Source organism: Thermobia domestica, chromosome 10 (assembly GCF_964235325.1).
Source record: "Thermobia domestica chromosome 10, izTheDome1.hap1.1, whole genome shotgun sequence".
Classification (NCBI taxonomy): Eukaryota; Metazoa; Arthropoda; class Insecta; order Zygentoma; family Lepismatidae; genus Thermobia; species Thermobia domestica.
In genome coordinates, this window is record NC_137463.1 from 64,536,985 (window position 1) to 64,563,565 (window position 26,581).

The 26,581-nt window shown below is 33.1% G+C and overlaps 1 protein-coding gene across 1 annotated transcript in view; it reads right to left on the minus strand.

The window, feature by feature from the left end:
* The window catches only part of LOC145662484 (uncharacterized), a 534,791-nt gene that overhangs the window by 237,122 nt on the left and 271,088 nt on the right, over positions 1 to 26,581 (minus strand). Inside the window, exons 37-43 of the mRNA XM_081728093.1 lie at positions 19,156 to 19,206; positions 15,340 to 15,378; positions 10,112 to 10,138; positions 8,113 to 8,139; positions 5,818 to 5,853; positions 3,489 to 3,539; positions 2,013 to 2,084 (exon numbers count right to left, since the gene is read on the minus strand). Coding sequence (XP_081584219.1) covers positions 2,013 to 2,084; positions 3,489 to 3,539; positions 5,818 to 5,853; positions 8,113 to 8,139; positions 10,112 to 10,138; positions 15,340 to 15,378; positions 19,156 to 19,206 — 303 coding nt within the window. The remainder of the gene's footprint in view (positions 1 to 2,012; positions 2,085 to 3,488; positions 3,540 to 5,817; positions 5,854 to 8,112; positions 8,140 to 10,111; positions 10,139 to 15,339; positions 15,379 to 19,155; positions 19,207 to 26,581) is intronic.

A 26,581-nucleotide genomic window follows, 5' to 3' on the forward strand; every position in this document is an offset into this window, starting at 1 on the left:
TGATATATAACACATGCAGATCCCCGCGTACCAATTCACGTACTTCCCCTGTAAGTCTCATTAGCATTTAAGCCCACATTTTAAAAGAATGTACAATTCAGCTTCACGAAGAATTGTCAGAAAATGGCTTGTCTTCGTTTATGTTACTCAGTTCTGAGCTTTGCGTGAATCCATCTATCGTAGTCGCTTAGGCTCCCGTTTCAATGGGTGCTGCACCACGTTTTACAACCACAGAGAACAATGTCACACAGTACATCTATCTCAAGCCTACCATCTTAAGTGTGGTTCATTCTGAGATTTCTTCATTCAAACAAGGCAAAAAAAATCAATCTAACTCACAGGTTCCAATTGCTTGATTCCTTCCCCATTTCTTTCTACCTTCTTTTTTTCCCCTATAATGTCTCACCAAGGTAATTTATACCTCATTCATCACGCCATTAACAGGGGCACGGTGGCTTAATACTAGAGAACTTACTTCAGATACTTCGGGTCATTAATTTGATCCCCGACCAAGTATGAATATTGTGGACAATATCATGTTCGTGAGGATTCTCGGGTATTCCATTTTCTTAAACAATCTTCCACTATCATTTTTTCTTTAATCATCCGTCTCCATAACATAATGGACACAACCGTGGAATGTTAAAGTATAGAAAATTCATATTTGTAAGAACATAAGGTCGCTGATGTTGGTAAGACCAAGAATTATGTATAAATGAGATAAACAAATGTTTGTTATGAGAGGAATCTCTTCGGTAATTGTTGTCCTGTCTTTTCTAAGTTTCCGTGATAAAATGTTCCCAATTGAATATTTTTTGAAATCAGATTTCACTGATTATTGCGTCACTTTTCATAAATATAGAATACTATTTTAAATAATGTTTACTTATTTAATTTCACAGGAATTCAATAGCATGAAAGAAATAAGGTTCTTCTTTTAAGTTTACGAAGTTCCATCCCCTTCCCACATCCCTCTACCTGAAGTTTGAGAGCGATCTAATTCTATAATGTACGAAGGTCTCGCTACAAAATTTTAACTATAACGTTTAGAACACATTTATCATTGCGACGGTTATTTCTTCCGATATTTTGAGCACACTTGTCAAAATACTTTGAGCTTCCTAGTGTCAATATTTTAAAAAAATAGTGTAAGTGTCTTTCGTGTTAAACGCATGTGTTTTATTCGTGGCGGGAGATGACGGGGATCAGTTACCACGTTCGGTCCACGTGTCATATATCCTCGCAGCTGAAAATGGTTCTAAACTAAAAAAAACTACATCCTTCTTTTAAAACAAATTTGAGTCATATTAAATGTCCCACCCTCTTTCTATTCAAACACGTCATATTTCTGAAATATTAAATTGACTCAACGAAAAGATATGTAAATATTATTTTGTGCTGACCTTATAAACGACATTTTCCGCATAACTACTTTGTTTTTAAAAATGTTAATTTCTGAATTAATTATGAAAGTAATTTATATTTATTCATTATGAACTAACATGGCTTAAATTGAGGACACTTTACAGCACATCTAAACGATGGTTTCACCGAAAATCCGGCTTTTTGTTATTCTTTCAGGTCTTACAGTTTTTGTCTAATTTTCCCCTATCATTATTCTTGGATTATTATCAGATATGCTACATCACATCACATGCAAAACAAAGAAATAAATATGATTTGTTTAGATATTAATCTATCCTACTTATTGAAAAATAAATTGAGTGTACCAGAAAGAAAATAGTGATGCATTGTTTGAGTCTCCTTTGATATTTTTCGAGCTTGCGGGAGATTATCTAAATGAATTTGCCAAATGGAAAGTTTTATACGAAATGATACGTTTTCAAACATAGAAGCTACAATTGCCATTTGTGTTTTGGGTTAAAAAAAAAAAACTCTTATAATAAACATATCCTAACGTAGGTTTTACAATTGGGGACTGGTCCTCTTTGAAGTTATTTAACCTTACTCTGAAATATGCATTATTATTTGCAAACAGTTAATACTCTTACCTTTGGAGGAATTAGGCTTTCGACAAGAGATTTAACGTTAGTCAGCAAGTAAGGTAGAATGTCTTTCAATGGCTGAAATTAAATAAATAAAACATTGGTTACATGTGGGTCAATCAAGAAAGTGAATACCAAGTGCATTATACTAATAATAGGACATTAGGTTTTATCCTTAGATTCAAGAAATAAAACTAAATTTATATTTATGTTTGTTCGGAATCTGATTAGTCCAATAATGAATAATTCAATTTCCTATCATGGTTTCTTAATCACTTTCGCCGAACGTTTTATGCAAAGGAAAATATAGCAACATTGACACAAATGTTAAGTCTAGAAAATATAAAAAAAAGTATGCAGAAAATGAGGGAAAGTAAATTCGTTGTCCTCTGTCACCTTCTATTATAAAAACATCACCAACATATACCACAATAAGATGGATACCATTCAGACATGGTCATAGCAGACCTGGTTCCTGTCTTAGATTTTCCTTATAGCATGCTCTAGAACAAAGTTGAATAATAATAACGTAAAGGCATAAGTTCATAGAGAAAATATCTTACAGTAGTACATCTATATCAAGCTATTCAATTAATCTATCAAGCTTTTCTGATTTTCCGAATTCAGTGAGAGTATAGTACAATATTTTTTCCTATCTCAGTCGTAAGTTTATCAAAAATCACTAAATAATTTATAAACAGTGTTATTATATTTACATTTATTTTCTGGTATATGTCCAATGTTATATATCTGCTAGTAGTAGCCTAAAACCACACTGATAATTTCCTATAAGTCCATCTTCATACGGACTCATACAATACTTAAGCTTTTGGTATATCTTCAGGTATCTTTTTCTTGCGCAGATAGCAACATTGATACATATATATATATATATATATATATATATATATATATATATATATATGTGTGTGTGTGTGTGTGTGTGTGTGTGCGTGTTTATTGGTTATCTTCCCTTGAAATATCCGACTTTTGGAAAATTTCAGTTATAACCAGGCCTCTGAATTCTATCTGTAAGGTCATGCATTTCCGAGGCATGAGTTCCTTCATTATTTTTAGCATGAGAGTTATATTGCTTTTCGTTCTGAGATATTCGGAATTGCGTAATTTATTTTCAAAGTAATAGAATTTTCTGAGACATGCAAATGAAATGTTTAGATTTATGAAGTATATATTTAGACACAGGCATTAGTAAAGGATCTAATTTGTTCTTCGATATCTCACTGAAATTTTGTTACGTTCCCCTATATGAGGTATTGTGTTTGAGCTTGAATTGCTCAAATCCATTACAAATTTGTAACGATATGAAAATGTTGCAATGTATTTTACACGTATTTCAATATTAATCACATGTAAAGTAGAATTTGATTGCGGAATATGGATTTTTAAGTATTTAAATTAAAGTAAACCCTAATGTAATAACTATGTTAAGTTTTCAGTAAAATTAAATTATAACTTTCTTACCAGTACATTTCCGATGTTTAGGTAACGGAATCCCGTCGGAACGCCCGGCTCCTAATGTGAAAATAAAATATAATTACAAAATTGCAAGTTGTCTGATATATTCATCACTTATATACATTTTAAGATGTATGATTGCAATAAATTGAAAAGTATTTTGATTTATTGTATATGTAAACTGTAAAGCCTGTCACAACAGAAAATATATGTAATACTTTCTAACTAACTATTTTAGTGTGAAACACAGAGTACAGAGTTTCATTCACATAATATATGTACTTACATTCTTGCTTTCCAATTGAAGACAATTTATACCTTTTCTTTCTATTTAAGATAAATTTACTCTCATCTTGTCCTTTTATCTTCGTCTGCCAATTGGTCTTGATTGGATTTTATGCTTGTTTTGAAAGCGTTCCGACGTGAGACCGTTCTTCTTACATGACCTGCCGATTTGAGCAAAATACTTAACGGCCATGATACTTTCTTAAACTGTAAAAGTTAAGTAGTTCACTGTCATGAACTTCTCGCCATTCTCCATTTCCGTTCCTTCTTGGCGTTAATATTAACATTGGGAATATTTTTGTGTTTTCCTCTTACAGAAACCTATCATGATTGGCAATCATACATTAAAGCAGGTAAACTGATATTCATGGTAATTTTGCTTCAAATTCGTCGACAGAATTATCAATGTGTATTCATAAATAATATCATGAACATTGCACTTTTAATTGCAATGTAATTACATTGTCTATATTATGTCGGTATTTTATTAATATACCATATATATTGGAGATCTTAAATTTATCGTATATATTATAAGATGTTGTGACGTATGCAAATTATTCCCCAAGCATATAATTTCCTCGGCATTTCCTTATAAATTGATGTCCCTGTAAGTATTTAGGAAAGCTATGCATTTATTAAGGTTACCCAACACCTTTCGTTATCAAAATATGATATATCCTTCTAAACACTATTCGCTTGTATGCTCTTAAAGCTGTGTTCAATTTTTCTTATAGCATAATACAGAACAACATTGAACAACAGTGGGGATGACGCATCTTAATCTTCCAGTTCCTTCTCAATGTGAAAGCCCGTAGACAATATTTCCCTACCCAGATCTTGGTATTCGTCTGGACATATTTTACTTGTATAAATTAAATAGTTTTTCAGTATACCAATGTATGTGGGAACGTTTCATAACCTTTCCCTCCTAAAATATTCGTAGACTTTTCTAAAATCCATAAACTCTTGATGTTCTGGGTTATTGTATTTTCATTTCCTTTCGAATGGTTATCGAATGGTAAATATGTGGTCGATAGTTGATCAAATCCGTCTACCCCACAATGACTTTCAAACAATTTTATTTCGGGATAGTTTTGCTAAGATAATATTTCATGGGTTTTTGTTTTATATTTACTAACGAGAAGTGTCTGGATAATAATGTTATTATCACTTTTTCGTCTTTCTCTTGAATTGGAATGGTATTTTATTAGACTCAACTTTGTAGCAGATAATGATTTTTCGAATAACTATAATGACATTCTGTACATCGTTTAAGATTTTTATCTCCATCGAAAATTAACAAAGACGGAAAATCTCCTCCATGAGTTTTTAAGACTAACGTAAAATTATTTATCGCGTTTATTATATATATATATATATATATATATATATATATATATATATATATATATATATATATATACAGAGAGAGAGAGAGAGAGAGAGAGAGAGAGAGAGGTGTATTAGTGTTGTCCACTTTCCAACATTTTATTGAAATTTATAGTTTGAAATAAAATTACTCTAGCTAAAGTGAGTCTTTTTTTTTTCAAATTATAAGGTTTCTGTAAATGCATCGTAAACTTAGGTTTAGAGAAAAACATTTGGAATCGGAAAGAAAAATGAAATAATTATATTAGTAAGTATTATATTAATTATTTAGAAGATAAGCTAAGTAAATTACATAAAGTTTTTTACTAATAAAAAAATTTTTAATTTAAAGACACACAAGCTTGTGTACAGATATGGGTACACAAGTTCCATGGAAACATGCACAAAAGTACAGTAAATCATTTTACAAACTACCGTTGTTTTAGTATGTTGAAAATTCAATACAAGTATACTTCAATTTGAAGAAATAAATCTACGTAATATTTAGTAAAATTCATACTGCAAATGTGCTGTGTTATTTCAAATGTAGAATATTCAAATTATATTTAATCAATAAAATAGTTTCCTTCCCTGTTTACATTCTTAAAGTGATTTTATTGAAATTTGAAACTATGTTACCCGTTTGTCAAATACTTACTAACATGATTATTGTACTTACAAGTATTCCTTGTATCAAGTGCTGCGCAGTGTTAGCCTGCAAATAAAATCATGCATCAAAATGAAGCACGATAAATTACTTATTACATCGCTGTTAAAGTAAATGAAAATTGCACATAGTTGTCATTTTAATTGTATTATGGAACGTAAATGTCCTGAAAAGAAAAAATCGAACACTTGTGTTCCACTACTTTTACGAAGTAACAAGAAACTTTCGACATGGTAGCTTCAGTTCTATGTTATTTCACATATCAACTTTAAACTTTTATTCATATTTCTTCGCCATGAATATAATTTATTTAAGTTAGTGGTCACTATTGGCATTGTATTTATACTAATATAGTAAAATTTTGATATTTCTTACATTTATATGGTTAACTCTTACAGAAATATTTTCTAATCGTTATTATGTTACATTTTTATAAGAATTATTTTCACTGCTCACAATTATCAAACACTTGCATTTTTTTATCGCTATATCGTTCAAATTATTTCGCATAAGAAGACACATTCAATATATAGTAAAATTAATCCTTGTAATTTCATTCTAGGTGAAATATATTGTCGATAGGTGTTTTTTTTTAAAGAACTTGTCTTTTCTGAACCTGTATTGCATAATATGAGTGAATAATTACACCGATGCTAGTAGTTCATCCAATTTCTTTCATTAGTGTTTTAATAAGATATCTTTCATTTTATGTTCATGAGCTTAGAAAAGGTCTTCCAGGTGCATACGCGGTTAGAATAGTCTCACTAGAAGGGCCGCGGTAGCTCAGTGGTAGAATGTTCACCTCTGGCGCTTCGGATCCTGGGTTCGATCTCAGCTCCCACCAAGTGAACTTTGTGTGGACAAACACCGTGTGCGTGGGTTTTCTCGGGTTTTTAGAGTTTCCTACCACTTTCTTCATTCCACAACCATTCATTTCTCATCATCACCGTCTCCTTTAGCCTAACCGGCATAACCGTGGAACATAAAACTCACAGATTTCATTTCATTTTAAATTCATTAGAGAAAGAAACCAGGAGTTGCTACACGCAGAGATATGATGTGATTGGAATCTCATGTTCAGCTGAAGCTTTAAATCACAGACTGGCCCACTGCTAAAATGACCATAAACAAAAATCTAAATTAAATTTTAAGGCCATTATGCTAACGGTTTTATAATATTATTTCTATGTGTTTAGTGATACATCTTGTGAAATCACTAAACTACATATTGATTAAATAGCAAATATATGTAAGCAGCTAAATAAAATTTTAGCTTGCTATTCAAAGCAAATTTACCTCAAAATTATCACACATCGAAGGTAATAGCAAAATGTTGTTAGTTCTATGTATCAGGTAGTGAGTAATACCTCGAACGTGAATTCCAAGTTGTATCAAGCTAAAATTAGGACAACTGTTTAGTTAACTTCGAATAGAAGCTATAATTTTAACATTTTAACCCATTGAGGATAATGAAGGAAGAATATTGAAAATATTTGGAAATGCTTTCTCTCAAATAATGTACTGCATTTACGGAATTGCTTAATATTTTATTCCTTTATTAGTAATTATACGTAACAGTTAACATCTTGATAGTACAAATATTGGCAGAGAGAAATAGTTTTGCATATTCTGCAATACCATAATGTCAGCAGTGTTACCAACTCAACACTTAGTGTATTTTGTCAGGGTGAACACATCAGATTATTACATATTACTAATCTGCATATAAAAACATATTTACTATACTCACTTCTAACCTTGTTTTATAAGCTAAGTGCTACAATATAATAAACACAAGCATCCAAATTTGGTTGATACTAAGACAACCACACACAAGCAAGGTAAACGTCGTAATGTGCATCCAAAACATCGTACAAACCAATACTATAGCAATGTCATATCAAAATTTCAATCAATAGAACAATTGTTTCAAAGAAATTAAAATACATGTTTCCGAGAATTTTGTATTTCAGCCTTAAATTCTGAATATATATTTTTATGTAGGTTATTATCATTATTAATATATGAACAATTGTCAATTAATTATTAATAGTGGATATCACTAGGTTGTATTCACATATGATTTGCCAAAATATCACGCAGAGTTCTGTTGATCGTTATATAATATTAAATTATAATAATGTAACAATTTGGGTAATACTAAAATAATCAATGGGATTCACGACAAATGTAGTTGATTCTAAAAAAATATCAAAGAACATAAAGGCAGAACGCAATCTTACGGTAGGTGCAGCTTTATTTTCATATTAAACACCTAAGACAATAATAACTAAATATATTACTTACAAGTCCATCCAAGAAACCTCTACGGCCCTGAAAGTGGAGGAATAATGATATTATACTCAGATCGTTATTATTTGTGTTGAACGGATTCAATAATTTATTATTAACTCGTATATACAACACTTAAGATTTTGTAATAGCTTGAATTTTCTTTAATCAATTTAATATCTGGATATTCGAAAGAGTGTTACAGATAGTAGGATAGATACACTGTGCTGCTATCTACAACGAATTGAGCAAGTCGATGAAAACAAGAGAGGTGAATGGGTAGTGTTTTAAACCATGGTCTTTGAAGATGGTGATTAATTAGGTATCACAGATGTAAGAAATCGTTATGTTTGATATGAACTACCTAATTGTAATGGATCAACTGTAGAGGATAATGTAGTTAATTGTGAAAGTAATTGAAAGTGTAATGCCGCGAAATATTCAAACGGAACATTTGTGTTGACAACCAAATACCGTAATATGTTGAAGAGCATATCAGCATGGCACTACCAAACTTTGGTCTCCGACATCACATAGTTATTCACAACGTAGGCACGATGCTTTCTTAGCAGCAAGACTGTTTAAAGTAAGAGAGAAAGGATGGCCACCATTTATGGAGGGCTGCACATAATGAAAACAAGCTTCAAGAATATATGCAATATCACAAATCGCGTATTGTAAGGAGCAATAGAACATATGTTTAATAGAACAGTGGAAAATATGATACAAAGTGACATATGTCATTTTAAAAGCTTGTAATCCAACGACATTTGTGGGCATATCGAACGCTTAGTAAACCATATTTATTATAGTATGTAGAGCCGACTTTGAAATTTCGTGGAGATTTAGCTACAGAATGAGCATGTTTATTCAGTAAGAATATATAGGTTCCTTGTCCCTTGTTCCTTGTTCCTTTCCCGGTAATAATAAAGCTCATGAAAATGTTGAAGTTTTAACAATCTCATTCTATTTTTCCTTGAGGAACAGCTCAAAGTCGGTAGTTGCATTTTTCAGTGGTATTCACTCGTTTACATTGTGGTCCTCGCAAGGATATGTATTAAGACAATTACGACCCTTTACACCTGGCCCATTCGAAGTCAAGACTTGAATTTCATTGACAATCTGTGTTAAGGTTTGAAACGCTGGCTTACTGTATGATCTTTCCGAAAAACAGCCATGGCTCTTCTTATCTTGACTATCAACGAAGTGTTTCGAGTTATTCCCAAGATACATCTCACCACCTCGTTACCAGCATACCTGCAGGTATGGGGATCATCATGAAGACCATGTGTGACTTTCACAATACTAACTGGCAGTGTATCCGGTGGAATACCGTAGTAACTTCATGTCCATGTTTATGTAGGTATCTAAACATGTTAGGTCATTTAGAGTGCGTGTTCTTGGAAGTCCTTTATGTAGATTAATATATTTTTAAATGTTTTGAAGCTATATCAGCTTTCATAATTACGATTAAATATAGTAAATGCAATATACTTCTCTGATTTCAACATAAATGAACTCAAATGTAAGTGTTGTTAGTTGTAAGAGATAATAGGTCACTAAAATAATTATATTAATCTAATCGAAACGCATATCCTGAATATTGTCCCACATATATGTATGTTTCACTAATAAACCATACACTTACAATATTTCCTACATACTAAATTGCATAGCTTTGTGTGGTATGGATTAATTTCGATTTCTAAAACCAAATTCAGTCTTGGGTAGATATCATTTTCAATTATGTTTATAAAATACTTCATATTACTCGAAAGGTTGACCAACTATTGACTTTTCTCAACCACATAATCGGTCGATAAACAATAATTTTAGTAACGTTTAACATCATGTTTTTTCATTACCTTAAACTACAATAATTTTTAAGTATCTTATAATCCGCAATTATTATCCGAAAAGAATAGTATTTTATTTTCGATTTCGAATTATATTGTGTAACAGGACTGATTTCCTACTTACATACATGCATGTTATTAATGGTTAATCTACTTACAGGTGTAGTGGTGTCCCTGGGATGTTGCTGAAATGAAACAAAAATATTTTTTCTTAAAGTAATACGATTAATACTATACATGAACATATGCAATAAACATCGAAAAAAACTTTTAAAATACAAATCTTAATCTTTCGAAATTACGTTAATAAATGTGGAACTTGTATTTGCAAATATTAGGTATATCTGTTACGTATTTTATATTCTTCATTGGCTTGTCAGTATCCAAGATCAAAGTAAACTACCCCGTTATTGTCAATGTTATTTCACCCTTTACAGTATTGGGGATTTCAAGCTAATACGTAGTAAGAACATAATTTAAGTAGATTTGTCATCTACAGTATTCATTCGATTTTCATATTTATTACGCCATTCCATTTAGAATAAAGGAGAACATAAAGTGCAACTTGAATATTCGTATGACGTACCAAAAATGTAAATTTAAAGCTTCTCTTCGGAAATGACTCTTAAAAACTCTTTGTAAGTTTTATAAAGCAGGCTTGGTTGTGAATAGGTAATCTTAATGTTACCTGAGAATAACGATTGAGAATTGGTAATATTTGCCACAAAAACCATCTCCATATTCCACATATTGTCGTAGGAAAAAGAATTTCCCAATCATGTTTAAAAATCCAAAATATCGTATACACACTTGTAAACAATGATTTAAAATTAAAAAAGTACTTCTTATGTGACAGCATCTATGTTTAAGACGCGTGCCTTCTAACAGTCAAGTAATATAAAATTTGCAACACACAGAATAGTTAGTAAAAGTTTGCTTGTGATTCAAAACACTTTTATAGCTCTATATCAATAAAATACATCTTAAGGAAGTGAGTAACGGGGAGAAAGTGTCGAGGGAAGAAGGGTTTCGAGCAACTTAATAAATGCTTATATGATATAGGGGTACAGATAATAAAAATAGTGAGAGTGCAAATTTGCACCTTTTATTTCCGTCATTAACACCCTACCAGTGCGTATACCAGTCACAAACTCATTGCATTACATGTGGTACGCCAAGAAAGAAGAAACGGAGCAAAAATGCAGGTTTCGGTTCATGTATGGATTTCTGTAGCCTCATAATAAGGAATAATATCCATCATATCACTCTCATACGAAGATACACAAAAGGGCAATTCATAACACTTTGTGTTCGTTTTAAATTTAACCACAGTCGTCTAATAGTTATTATCTCTCGACTGCTCTACAAAATGACTGCTCTACAAAAGATGAGAATCTCTCTTAGCTTTTGCATATACTATTTAAATAAGAAATAAATAATTTCTAGAAATATCATTAGAACATACTGGTGAATATTAAGAGTCCCGTCTGAATTTAATTTAGTTGGTTTTATTAGTGATTTTATATTAGTGTGCCTTGAGCTCAAGTAAATACTTGCGAAAAAACACAAAATATTATTTTCATTCAAAAATAGTAGCTCTCATTCATGAGGCGTTAAGAACTCGAGGAAATACCAAATTTCTGAAAAGAGAGAACAGAAAGCTTGTGTGATATACAGTATTTTGATACGTAGAAACTTCAATATTATATTTTTTCAATTATCAGACTCATTTCCGTTATCTAGAGGGGAATATTTGCCTGAAAGAAGCTTCAAGTAAAAATCTTAGTTATGAAATATGTCAAAACTAACAAAAGATGACACTTGTAGACTGAACACTCAATACATATGTTCTACATATCTAGTTAAAACTTAGGAAGCGATCTACGCAAAGGAGAAAGAAATACACTCCAGCTAAATCAAGCTTCTTTCCTTCAGAGTAGAATGCTACCGGTTGGTAAATTAAATTTAGAGGTTAACATGCCTAAAATGAAGAACCATGGAGCTCGAAGAATTTTCCAGCTTTAGATTTCTAATGATGCCATATTCAAAACTATCGATTCAGAAACATTTAGTGATGTCACATGAAATTTGTCTCTAGGTAATTTGGAATTACATTGCGTTAGGGAATATAAGTCTCGTTTAAGGTATAGCAAACGACGTGTCTCTAGTTGTAAAAATTTCCTGACAAACCATCGATATTCTGAAGAGAGACAAGTGGTGAGGGATAGTTATTGTGCTCCCGTGCATAACTGGAACATAAAATGGCTGTAGGGTGTATGACTAAAGAAACGTATATTAAGTTTAATGATCATTTGGGCTAAGAAAGGCAACTGGGCAATAATAGTCATGCCCTTGGAAGATTTAATGAAATGAGGCTTTCCGACGACGCAAAAATCAAATATGTTCTAAGACATAACAATCTTACACTTTGAAAGTGTAAATTAAAAAAAAAACACTTTATCAGTGAGTCGTTATGCACCCTTCTATCCCTCTTCTACGTAGAAAACAAGTAAAATTATATACAACATCTGTAAGGCAACAAACACTTAAAATTTAATTATTTCTTACCTAACGAAGTAATGCCAAAATAAACAATTAACTCACGCTAAGCAAATGGACTTTCAAAATTCTAAATTGGTAGGACGTCAATAGAGCAGGAGTTGGATGATTGATACTTTGAAGACAATACACCACAGAATGCGCATATGTGCAAAGATCAAAGTATTAAACAAATACTTCCCTTTTTACTACCATAGCGATAGATTATAGCCTAGGCCCTCTAGGAATTCGGTAGTATTGCTGACTTTCTACTTACGTTCTTATATTCAAAAATCATAGAATGAGCTCTTTAGCATAAATGAAATGGATTATTTTAACAGTCTTCAAAACATCCTCTGCAATTGAAATGTGTAAGGAAATGTTACAACCACGATAAAACTCACGAACTGAATTGAGTCATCTGTAAAATACTCTTATATTTAATGGATAACAACATATAATATGGTGGAAGGATTAAGCATACATTTAAGTGTTTTGTAAATCAAATATTCAGGATCAAGCACGCATTAGTGGAATGAATAACCTAACATAAATTAACGGGATACCGGGATTTTTAAAATTTTCACATTCTCTTGTGATTGTAAAAGAAAAAAAAACAAAGCGAACTTTAGAGAAATGAAAGAGATTCGCATTTGTTTCCATTTACGTCTTTACACATGACTGAAAACTATTAACATAGAATGTCTCACGCTCATCTCCTACTTCGAAAAATGTTAGCATCTAGTGTTATCGAAACAATTGTAGATGCCACTGTATATTAAAGTCCGACGGACTTGTACTTGGGCAAGGACAGGCAGTGATGTTTTGTGGACTACGTTATGAAGTTGTAGCTGTTATATTTTCCTAGCCACTTTATGAGCAAAGTAAAGCGACATATTGGCAGTAATTATCAGTAAATGATGATGATGTTGCAAACTCGAACAATTTTTATAGCACACGAATATACAGTAGTTAGGATGACACCTTCATTTTGCAGAATACAAGTTAAATTTCAGGAAAGAAATGTCCACAGTTTCCAAATCACAAATGAATGTCACACTTACTTGTTAAGACCGTGATGTAAGCATACGAAAACATGGTCTCTCTTACCAAATAGACAATACTTTTGATGACCGACTACTCTAAGCACAGATCAATTTGAATAGGACATACTGGTTTTTGAGAAGCGGCAAGTTCTAAAATAGGACAGGAGCTTCCAATACTAAGTCTAATATCAACATATGGCTCGTCGCCAAAAGGGGGGAGGTTGCAGTTGTTTAGAATTAGGCAATGTCTAGTATTTTTCCCAGAAAGATATTCCACATAGTCAGTCGTCTGTGCAATTGATTTTGCAGCAAATTGTTCATATACATGATCTCCAAATCTTGTTTTAAGAAGGGACTAAGCAATAATTACCGAAACAGAAATTAAACAGGCACGGCTCTTTGTTGGATGTTAAAAATCTATATTTTAACATCCTCACTGTACGTTTCCTTAGATAAATTATGTGGTGTAGTTGGGAATGGCGTAGCTGGTTGTTATTTGTCACTTGCCAATCACTCTCCCAGCAATTGCTATGTATTTCCAAACAAGAGTCTCAAGTTAACGTACATGTCAAAACCTCCCTAAGTAAATATTAACAATACATTATTTTAGCGTGATAGGTCTTTTCATTAAATATTATGCTCGCTGTCAAGACATCGAAGAGTATATTTGTGTCGAGGAAGGTGGAGGGAAAAGATACGAAACACCTCACTTCCCAGGCCATTGACGTACACTTAGTTATCTCAGATATTTCAGGAGTATTTGACCGTAATAGGTAACACCAGAATACTTGATACCGGTCTGTGTAATGACACCAATGGTGAATATATTGAACAACATCACCGAAATAGTATTCAGTTTGTTCATATTGTATAGGTAACTAACGTTTCACGTAATTCATGATATGCTATTAATGTTGGTGTCAAGAAATCCAATGGTGCTAAATAAAATTCGTTTTACACAATCCACATTTTCATATTTGTATAGGCGGTGGTGCGTTCCTTTCTAGGATGCGGGTCACCCGGTATTTTAGGAATTGTCATCTATATTCTATCTAACTCTAAAGTTTGATTTCACAACGTTTCGAAGTATATCTATTCATAAGATAAGTTAATCACTTTTTGTTACTTTTTGTTTAGTTACTTTTTGTTACTTTGTTACTTTTGTTACTTTTTGTTTAGTGAATTTGGTTGGTTTAACGTGTTCACCACTTTTTGCCAGTTGCCTCCAATGTCTTGCTGCTACGTCTGGTGAAGGGGAGAGGTGTACTTTGTGGAAAAACCTTACAGATTTCACGTATAATGTGGGGTTCCAATTTTCAATTTCAACCTAAGGGAGCTGGCAGCGAAAAACGTAATTTCCGTTTTCTTTGAGTGATACATGCTACCTCTGTATTACATTCATTCCTCCCAAAGAAAGACTATCATTAGCTATTGGTTGCTATTGTGCCTTGAAATATGATCATTCTCCATTACACTGACAAATTTATTAAATTTCGTCTGTTGCATCATATCTGTCAAAGTTTACGTTCCAAACGAATATAAAAAATCCTATAGTACGTGCGATTTTTTGTATGTAGATACACCTACCAGAACGTGTAATCAACCTTTGACTACGCTCAGTATCATAATATATATTATCTTAATTGTAAAGGAATAATGTGTAGTAAAGGCTTCGTAAACACAATCACTGCAACTAATGATACGCGTTAATGAAATTTACATATTTTCGAAACGCGCAGACAATATTAGGTATTGTTAGTGAAATTGTATAAATGTATATCTATAAATTTAAGGATACTTACAATTACCGAACACTCAAAGTGGAGTTGATTCAGATAGTTCTATAAATAATAGAAATGCAATTAGAAATGATACTTAAAAGTTATAACTTACAATAAACCTTAAATTTTAGTAACATTCATTACATATAAGGACCAGGAAATATGACTGTTATACGTCTTCCCTTTTAAACAGTAAAACTCCAAATTTAATATTTCCCGCATTTTAAAGTACAAAATTTACATTATCAGTGCAGAATGCGTGTCTCACTTGTACGAGCCAATATTGCATTTTATAATGTTTTTTTTTTTCGTTTCCAGTTTTAACAAAATTGAATTAAGTACGAATTCCAGACATCCTGATACATGAGAAAAAACATTTCGGTATCTGCTGAATTCAGAGCTTAAAATATAAACATTACAGTAAAAATGGATAATTGTTTAGGAATTAAGCGAAACAAATGAAAATATACGTGATGCTTAGCTTGAAGTAATCTTAATATTAAATTATATTTTTACTCTTGTCTGGTATACAGTATGGTTCATAAAAATCCATCCCCAACGGTACAGAAAACTGTATGTTTCTACATATAACTCTAACAATGAGAAGTGTTAAATTATTGAAACTATTAAGGAATCATACCCATGCATCAAACAATATTATGTTAACGTTGTAGGATAAAGGAATTTAATTATACCCATTTGATATGTCACCAAAGAAAGCATACCTTCCTGAAATTTTCCAAGTAATAATTAAAATATTATATCAGAAATTTAATCATTACAATGCAAATAAAGAGAAAATGACTCTTGCTAATGAAATGCCGCGGCCTAATTAAGAATCAATGTAAGAATATTTAGAGTACTTTCAATATATTCATTTAGTATTTCTCATCGAATTAGCACTTTTCCTTATGAAAAGCAATATAATTCATTATAACGAAATATTTCAACTCTAATTAAAATTACTAATTTTCCATCTTCGTCTTACATTAAGGAAAATAAACTACAGTTCTCGATTTTGATTATCGATTATGATAGCATGAGAGAAGATGCAACAGCTTTCTTTATAAGGCATCTTCAACGAGGTATCTGGATTCTCCATATTGGGAAGAGTCGCATGACGAAATGTCATCTGACATAAATATTACGAATCGCTTTCTATTTCCTTCACTTTATAATATGCTTTCCCAGGTACGTCATCACACTTACGTGATGGAGTTCATTCCGTAAAAGTCGGTAGTGCCAACAAATGTGCATTAATAAAATAAAAAGAATTAGAGTAAAAACATCGACAATCGTCATTTTAAGGTTAAAAAAACCTTTCTGTTCCTTGTGTAAGCATCATGAATCTTTTGGAGCTTTATCATAACTGCTAGGAAATATTGATCCCTCGGATCGTGACCATGTATTTAGAATTCAAAGTCGAATAACCGCTCAAGGAAAAACAATATATTTTGAAATCTATATTTGTATTGCAGCAGTAGTAGTCATCTCAAAGCCGAAATGTTGCAGTAGTCGCCACTTTTATAACTGAACATAATTTACTGAAAAAGTAAGTTAAAGGTAAAGAATAGAATAAAAAGTACTAAACTTAATACCTGGACGTCACGTTTATCTTTCAAGGATTAAAATACACAGTTTTACATGCTTTTAAAACACTTTCAGAAATAAATAATTAATTGGATTTCAATGGCAATTGTATATCACTTTAATCTTAAGAGTAAAATAGATAATACTAAGTTTAGTAACTATGCTTAATTTGAAGCTCTCTAGAATGAAAATGCAACTGAAAGAAACTCTGTTGAATCTGAGAAATAAAATACTTTAATTGAATTCAAAATTCAACTGCAAATTATCTAAATCTTATTACAGCACTATAAAATACAAATAATGGAAGAATTAAACAAACATTAGGCGAACTACAGAGTCTTTTGCTACAATAAGTTTTAATTAAAGAGATACCGGTAATAATATCAATAACTAAGAACTGATAATGTTTTAAATTCGAACAAAACCGTAAATTGTAAAAATAACGGATGGTTTTGAAATGAAATGGAATATAGCTTATATTCTCAACGCAATTAGTTGGAAGCGTAACTGATTCGAAAATAAAAATCACAGGTGAAAAAACTAAAATGGTGTCTATTTAATTAAAGATAAAAGAATATATCTACGTATATATATATATTTCAAAATCTTCAGCAGCTTTCATTAAGAACGATTAAATAATATACCCATATTGTATTTACATGTCATTATTGCTTATAAACACTTCTTTTGGAAACTCACGATCATGTGGCTAGGGATGCGCACGAGATTTCAGCCTCTCTCCAATTCAAAAGGTGCTGCGAAAGTTATAGGTATATATTGTCTTGAAAATTGTAGCCGTTTCTATTAGAAGAGCTCTGTCTCGTCTCGAATTTTATAAGAACAAATCTGTCTCGTCTCATTTCCTGCGCATCCCTTCGCAGGTTCGTTAGCATAAACTTCATTTCGGAGGCATTACTATATCTAGATTCAGATATCGGTAATAGATAACGATAAAATGTTGAAACTTGTTCTATATATTGAAATATCCGAAAATATTGCAATATCCAAATATAAAAAAATCAAATTTAAAAACATCGAAATTTTCGAAATATCGGACAAATATTTTGCTATCGATATTGTAATATATCAAAATATCAATTGTATGATCCAAATATGCCACAGCTCAAGGCTACCATCGGGATTCATCCAGGGTGTGAAATAATGGCAATAGAAAATAGGGAAAGACTGAGAGTCGATTTAAAAAATATACCGCTGAAAAGTAGATCCCCATTAATTAGATATAAAATACAGGTTCATATATATGAATTAATGTATTATTTTGCAAACTTCTGACATAATTTCAGTTTATTTTTCTATCGGCTGTAGGTTTATAGTGGAAGGAATTTTCTTTCAAAAATATTTCGCAGGGGAATTTCCTAGTTATCCAGGATTTTGCACTCTGGGTGTAACTCGCGAGAGACGAAGATATAGGGCCTTATGCAGAGTCATTTTGACGTGTGAAAAGTGACATTCTACAGTTCGACTAACCTAGGTTTCCTGCAGTAGTCAGGCCTTTAGTATGACAGAAATCATATGTCAAAACGACTATTCATTTGGCGGATAGAGTTTTAATAAAGCGGGCTTCGGTAGTGTTGGCAGTGTTTATTACTGTGGCGACTATTGCATTCTTTAATATACAAAATACGATCCAGTAGTCGTCATGTGTGACAAACTCCGGTAGACGTAAGTTGTATGCGATTCAGTAGTCGCCACACCAATTAACACATAAAATCCTTCATAAATGTAAAATTCGGCACGAAAATTGTATTCTAAGGATCCTAAATCCAAGGTTCAATCTCACTGATTAATAAAAATTATAGTATCGCAATTGAAAAGTGAACGAACACATATCCGATTTGTTTACGTTTTTACACAAGTAATAATCTCCTGCACTTTGTTTGATTCTACACTTCACTACTTTTGCCCAAAGCATTACTCCACTGCTGTTTATATTGTTACACGTCACGTGACATTGTGTGTAACGAAATTAGCGGTTTATCTCTGAACATATAATCTCTTGCGCGTTTTCCTATTTTAAGGATTTTAGTCCATAAACGACGACTTCTGGTGCAGTGACGACCAGTGGTGCTTTCACCATAATATCCTAATTTAATTTTGCAGGCGTCCTAAAAATTATATGTACATATTTTAGTGACAAAAATAAATAAAGTACACATTATGCGCTTCCCTTACGTAAAATTGTAATACTAAGTGAAAACACAATTTAAATAGAAGAATTATACATACTACTACATCTTGTAGAGTTTCCTGACTTCTCAATTCTTCTAAGAACCTTTGCTGAAATAGAAAGAGTTACATTGATAAATCCACAACATGTCGCTACGTTGCGAAGTCTTTGTAATTTATTTTGTGAAATTCAATTCCTGTAAACAGGCAAGAAAATTGTCATATTTGCTATACATAAAACTTTCAACTGTCACTAGGAATGAAGTACCTATTTTTGAATGTGAAAAAAACGTGTTGAGAACAATTTGCGAAACGATGTTACGTATACAAAATCACAAACTCTGTGCATTAATATAAAACAAACTGAGATATGTTATTTTCTGGGGAGCAGTGCGTTTTTTAAGAAGGTCTTCAGTAACTTCTATGTGAGGGACATACAATTCAGGCTTAATTTATACGAGTGTAAAGTGAACACATTATTTCCTAGAGAAAAGAGACATTTGTTAACTTTACCTGATCATCAGGCTTTTGGACCAGACAATATTTATTCAACCTTTCTTCGAAATAAACACGCAATATTGATTAGTTTTGACTTTTTTTAATTTAATAGATATTTTACACAAGACGTTTTACCTCTATTAAAGGTACAATTGAACATTATTCAAATCTATAAAAGTGAAACGAAAACTGATTTATGCTTATATATAACTATTTCTCTTCATTCTTCATTGACAATTATTTGCGAAAACATCATGGATGGCAGAATTTACTAGTTCACAATGTCTTATTTGAAAATTGCACACCATGGTTTCTTACAACCGATATTGTTTGATAATCATTTAATGTTTGATTAAATCATTCCATTTTGATAATCATTTCATTTTTATTGCAATATTATCTTCTTTGTTTTTGCTTACGTCATAGCAGAATTTATTTTTGTCAGAGAGATGGCAGTGTTTCTGGTCAAGTCGAACATGAACTACCTGATGTAGTTCCTTCCGTGTACTTTTAACTCTTTTTCCTTCCTTTTTACTCTTTAAACAGTAGTGTTTACTATACATTTGAAGATACATTAAACTATAATATTCATACTAATAAGCCAGTGTTGTGGTACATCCATTTAGTGGCTCTTTCAAAGGCAGAAGTTAGTTTTATGTGTACTTGTAGAAATGGTGAAGATACTTGTAATTTAGTTCAGTTTAAATACAAATTTCAACACAGCTTTATTCACTTATTATCAATCAGCATCTATGGTAAATAAAGCAATATTTTCTGTACAAGCCGCAGATGGTCCTCCAACATATTGGTCCACCAGGCCGGGATAATGTAGTGAAAAAAATTGAGTTATAGGCTCAATTTAAGTCTCAAGTCAGACATGTTGGTGTCAGCTCTTACTCATAGTGCAACTTAGTAGTGGAAGTGTATTATGTCCCCATCAACGTTTCAAGTAAAATACTTGTTAAATTGTTATTTTCTTGCACAGCATTCTAAAAGGAAATAAAGAAGTTTATTCTTACTACATTTACGCACCAATAGGCAGTAGCTACAAATATTCCTATTGTGTGAGTGAAGCAAGCAATTGAACCAGGAACATTTCCCCTCCCTCTTCATTAGACCAGCGCAGCAGTTGTGTTGTGTGAGTTAGAAAACAGGCATTGTTCACCCTCCTCCTCTGCATTTCAACACTCCTGCCACTCAGCAGTACGTGCATGAGCTGATTAGATTTATACTTATTTTTTTCTTTTTTAAAATGCTTTGGGTGCAATGTACAATGTTTATGCGTTTCAAGTTCATCTTGATGACGTGTTGAAGTTAATGCATTTGGGCCTAGCAAGAAGCTCAAACTTTATACTTTGATACCATGCATGAATGTCATGCTTGCATTCGTCATCGCAAAGTAACAAGGTTGCCAACTCGTAGTTAAAATTTTCTGTGTGTGTAACTTTATTTGCTTTTATTATTTTGTTTGTTTTAATTGTAAGTAGTTGGCATCATGGCTGAATTATCTCAGATTGTAAAACATGAGCAGTTTAAAAAGGTCAATTAACACGAATATGCTCTTTTGTCAATCAATGTGACAGTCAAAAACATAGTATTGAAACAACTAACACTCGCGTAGAACAGCTGCATACTGTGTGGTCTAAATTAGAAATTATTTTATATGACATTGAGTTACTATAGTGTTACTATCAGGAGTTACTATAGTGAACAGGAAGATACGCGTGCAGTTATGAAGAGATTTATTTCGATGTAAAATCTCGCATGCTAGCTATCATTAATGTACATAATACTACCGAACATAAGTATCCGAAATGTAATTCACGTATCACATCCAGTGTAAAATTACCGACTATTGATTTACCAGTATTTCACGGTGATTACACAAAAAAATAGATACCATTTAGGGACATCTTTATTTCGTTGATTCACAATAATTCTGATATATCAGCTATTCAAATATATCAATACTTACGTGCTTCACTTCGTAATGAAGCATTGAACCTTATCCAAAGCTTACCATTTACTGAAGCTAATTACTTTATAGCTTGGGAACAATTAAATGACAGGTATGATAATAAAAGGTTATTAACTGCATCTCATGTTAATGAAATACTTCACATTCGTTCAGTAACGAAAGAAAATGCTCACAAGTTGTGTAATTTCTTGAATACAGCTATGACGTCAGTGTCAGCGCTTAATGCACTTAATGAAAATGTTAATCTGAATGACGTAATATTACTACAACATTTCTTAGGTAATCTTGATCAGGAAACTAGGAGAAGATTTGAGTTACAGTGCAAGGGTTAAGATTTTAGTACTGTTAGTGAGTTATTTAATTTTCTAGAACGTAGGCTTCAAGCGCTAGAGAAAGTTAAACCGTTACCAAGTGAAAGTAATAAACAGACCAAATTATCTGTTAGTGTTAAAAAGCATAGTGACAAGCATTCACATGAGTTCAAATCTTATTTAGCCACCGTTAAGACTGATTGTAAATTTGGTAAAGCTGAAAAACATCCTCTGTTTACTTGTGAGTTATTCAAAAGTGCTCCAATCAATCAGAAGTATAAATATTTGCATAAAGAAAACATTTGTTTTAACTGCGTAGTGAAAATCATAATTCATCTCAGTGCAAGTCGCGAACATGTAGCCACCGCAATGCTAAACATAATACTTTGCATCATACAGACAGAACTGTATCGAAGGGAAATAAAGCGTCAGTACATACTCAGCATTCAAATAGTACCAGCAGTGGTATAGTGTCTCCAGCTACCGGAATTTCATCCCCTAGCAATTGTTACGGTACTCCTCAAGCATCGTATTGCTCGGTCAAGCAACAGAGTTCGTCACAGACTCTACTTGCTACGGCAATTGTGAAGGTCAAGGACAGTGCGGGAAATTGGGTCAACTGTCGGGCAGTTTTAAATGCAGCTTCCCAAACGAGTTTTATTACTGAAGATTTTGTTCAGCGTCATCGTTTGAAGAAAGGGGCCGCGGTGTCTCAGTGGTAGAGCGCTCACCTCTGGTGCTTGGGGTTCCGGGTTCGATGCCAGCTTCGATGCCAAGTGAACTTTGTGGTGGACAAACACGGTGTGCGTGCTCTTTCTCGGGGTTATCCCGTTTCCCCCCACTTTCTTCATTCCATAATTTTCATTCATTATTCATCATCGCCGTCTCCTTTAGCGTAACCGGGATAACCGTAGAACGTAAAACACAAATATTTCATTTCATTTTTTGTTTCAAGAAAATCAAAAATCACGAGCCAATTCAAGGAGTAAATAACTCAACATCAGCAGCAAACTTTTGTGTTAACATTCAAATGAAGTCAGCAATAAATGACTTCACCATTCAAGTTACGTGTTCGGTTCTTCCAAACATAACGAACTTGATGCCAACGGAGAAGATTGATTGCAAGACATGGGGCATCCCTACAGACATCAATCTAGCAAATACAAGCTTTAATACACCTTCAAAAATAGATAATTTGTTAGGGTGTGATGTATTTTTTAACTTTATAAAACCAGAATGAAGGACTAGACCTGGCTCTATCCAGTGCTTCAAAACACTGAACTTGGATTGGTGATAGCAGGGAAAATTACCATTACACAAGCCAGTAACTAAGCGTTAACGTTCTTCATCAGATCCGAAGACAATCTCAGCCAATAACTTCATCGTTTTTGGAAATTGGAAGAATTGCATACGAAGTTTTTGTCCCCTGAAGAAGTATCTTGTGAGCAGCATTTTAAGAATAACACTACTCGTGACTCAAGCGGACGTTATGTGGTTTGTCTCTCGTTAAAGATTAAACAAGGCCACGCTTAGTGATTCATTACAGATAGCTCTCACACGGTTCCGTCAACTTGAACGCAAATTAAATCGTAAACCTCAACTGAAACAAGACTGCATAGCCTTTATGGATGAGTGTGAACAATTAGGCCATATGCATTCCATTGGTACGTTAAGTGACGTGCCTAAGGACAGTGTATTTATATACTTCATACCTCATCATTGTGTATTTAAGGATTCAAGCACAACTAAATTACGTTTTGTATTTAATGGATCTTGCCCCTCTACAAGTGGAGAATCACTGAATAGCATACAAATGGTAGGTCCTACAATACAAGAACATTTGGTTTCCATTGCACTTCGATTTCGTACTCATTAAGAGGTTCTTGTTGCTGCTATTGGTAAAATGTATCGGGCATGGAGGAAATCTAATCATGATCCCATATTTGTTTACAGTCTTGAAACAGTAACGTATGGATTATCTTCAAGTTCGTTTCTTGCTACAAGGTGCTTGCGGCAGTTAGCACAAGATGAAGCATTTAACTTTCCCAGTGCTTGTGAATCACTAGAACGTGATTTCTATATAGACGATTATATAGGGTGTTCATGGGGCACATCAGGTGCATAGTGGATTGACAAGGTTACTACAAAGGGGAGGATTTGTTTTGTGGAAATAGTACTCTAATGACGTCACCGTGTTAAACCCCACTCCTGAAACGTTAAAAGAACTCAGAGACTTATTCACTTTTACACGGAAGGTATCAAGACGTTAGGAACTTCATGGAATCCCACCTTTGACACATTTTTTTACTAATGTTAACTTAGTTAATGTAAATAAAAATTTATCTCAACAAACTACGAAACGCAGTGTTGCTAGTATAATTTCAAAAATATTTGAACCTGCTGCATGGTTGTCTCCAGTAGTTATTAAGTATAAGTTATTTCTTCAGCAGTTTTGGTCATTAAACATAGCATGGGACGATCTTCTTCCAATGGAATTAACTTATCAGTGGAACAAACTTTATTTGCAACTGCCATTGCTCAGTGATGTGCAAATATCAAGATTTGTATTACGGCCAGGAAACGTTAAGGAAATTCAAATCCATGGTTTTGCAGATTTCTCAAAAAAAGGTTGTGGTTGTTGTGTGTATGTTAGATCTACTAATACCAACGGATCCACTGTCAGTCATTTGTTATGTTCAAAGTCAAAGGTTGCATCTATTAAAAGGACGACTTTGCCAATATTAGAGTTATGTGCTGCAGTTCTTCTTGCGAAACTTATAAACAAAACTTTAGCAACATTGAGACTAACAGTATTCTATCATTATTCTGTGGACAGATTCTCAAATACTTTATCTTGATTATCATCACCAGCCCATCGTTGGAAACCGTCTGTAGCAAACCGTGTATCACGAATTCAGGAACTAACACATGTAAGTGATTGGAAACATGTTCTATCGCGAGATAATCCCGCAGATCTCATTTTAAGAGTAATTGACTCTAAAGTCATTCAGCAGAATCAACTTTGGTGGCATGGACCAGTTTGGTTGCATCAAGAAGCTTCCTATTGACCTTCTTTGTTGCCAGACGACACTCAGGATTTTGAAGATATTCCAGAAAAATGTCAAAAATCATTTAATAATACATTACTCTCTCAAGTTAAAACTGAAGAAATTCGCTTAAGATTTAGCGAATTTAAGTCATAACTTTATGTAAAAGATTTATTCACAACGCAAGAAATCCCAAAAACAAACACTGTGGATGACTCTAAGCGTCTGATATTCAAGATGCCACACAGATCTGTGTTAGGATGACACACCAGTCATACGCTTCACAAGATATCAAGGATCTTCAACGTGAGAACCAAGTTTCTAAGCAGAGTTCGTTGCGAGCATTCCTTTTTTAGGTAAGGAAATATTGTTCGAGTAAATTGTAGATTAGAAAATAGTGATCTTGAATTCAATAATAACCATCAAATAATTACACATCCCAAAAGCCACTTCACTCGTCTTTTAATTGAACATGCGCATAAAAGAGTACTGCACTCCGCTCCTCATTTGCTTATGTCTTCAATTCGAGAAAGATATTGGATACCTAAAATCTGACAAACTATAAAGCATGTAATACATCATTGCAACACATGCTATCGTTTTAAAGTCTCAGTAGCAAAACAATTATTGGGCAATTACCATCCACAAGAGTGTGTCCAAGTAAGTCATTTACTCATATTGGCGTTGATTACTCTGGCCCTTCCACATTAAATTGGGCTCTTCAAGAAGCAAGAACACGAGAAAATGCTACGTCGCAGTTTTTACATGTTTGTCTAGAAGAGCAATTCATTTGGAATTAGTTTCTGATCTCACATCAGAGGCTTTCATAGCAGCTCATCGTCGATTCACATCCAGAAGAGGAGAATGCTTGAAAATCAACAGTGACATTGCCACTACATTTCACGGAGCAAAACATGAGCTCTGAGAATTATACCTTCTATTCCTAGGGAAGGAATTCAGCGACATGATTCAGGCTTTTGAAGCAGAGGAAAACTTCGAATGGAAGTTTTCGCCTCCGTGCATTCCTTCGTTTGGTGGAGTATGGGAGAGTGCTGTCAAATGTGTGAAGTACCATCTTCGAAGAGTAGCTGGCAATGCCGTTTTAACATACGAATAATTCTTAACGCTTCTCTGTCAGATAAAAGCTTGTCTTATTTCTGGCCTTCTCATAGCTTTACCAGATTTGTACGAGACTTTCAGTTATCTTACCCGTGGCCCTTTTTTAGTTGGTGGCAATATTACATCTTTTCTTCAACCATATTTAACTGGAGTTGCTGAAAATCGCTTGAGTCATTGGCAACGAATCCAGAGGTACCAACAGCATATTTGGAAGAAATGGTCACAAGATTATCTTCACAGTTTACAGCATCGTAAAAAATGGACATCAGTTCAACAAAATATTTAACCTGGAACGCTCGTCCTGTTGAGAGAACACAACTAACCTCCACTTTCTTGGAAGTTAGGAATTGTTGAAGAAGTATTTCCAGGCAAGGATGGATTAGTTGGTGTAGTATTAGTTCGTAGAAAGACTGGGATTTATAAGAGGTCATTATCAAAGTTAGTTCCTCTTCCGAATGAAGACCCTGTGAACAGTTAATTTTCTTTTATAATTCATACTTGTTTGGATACTTTGTATTCCAACGGGGGGAGAA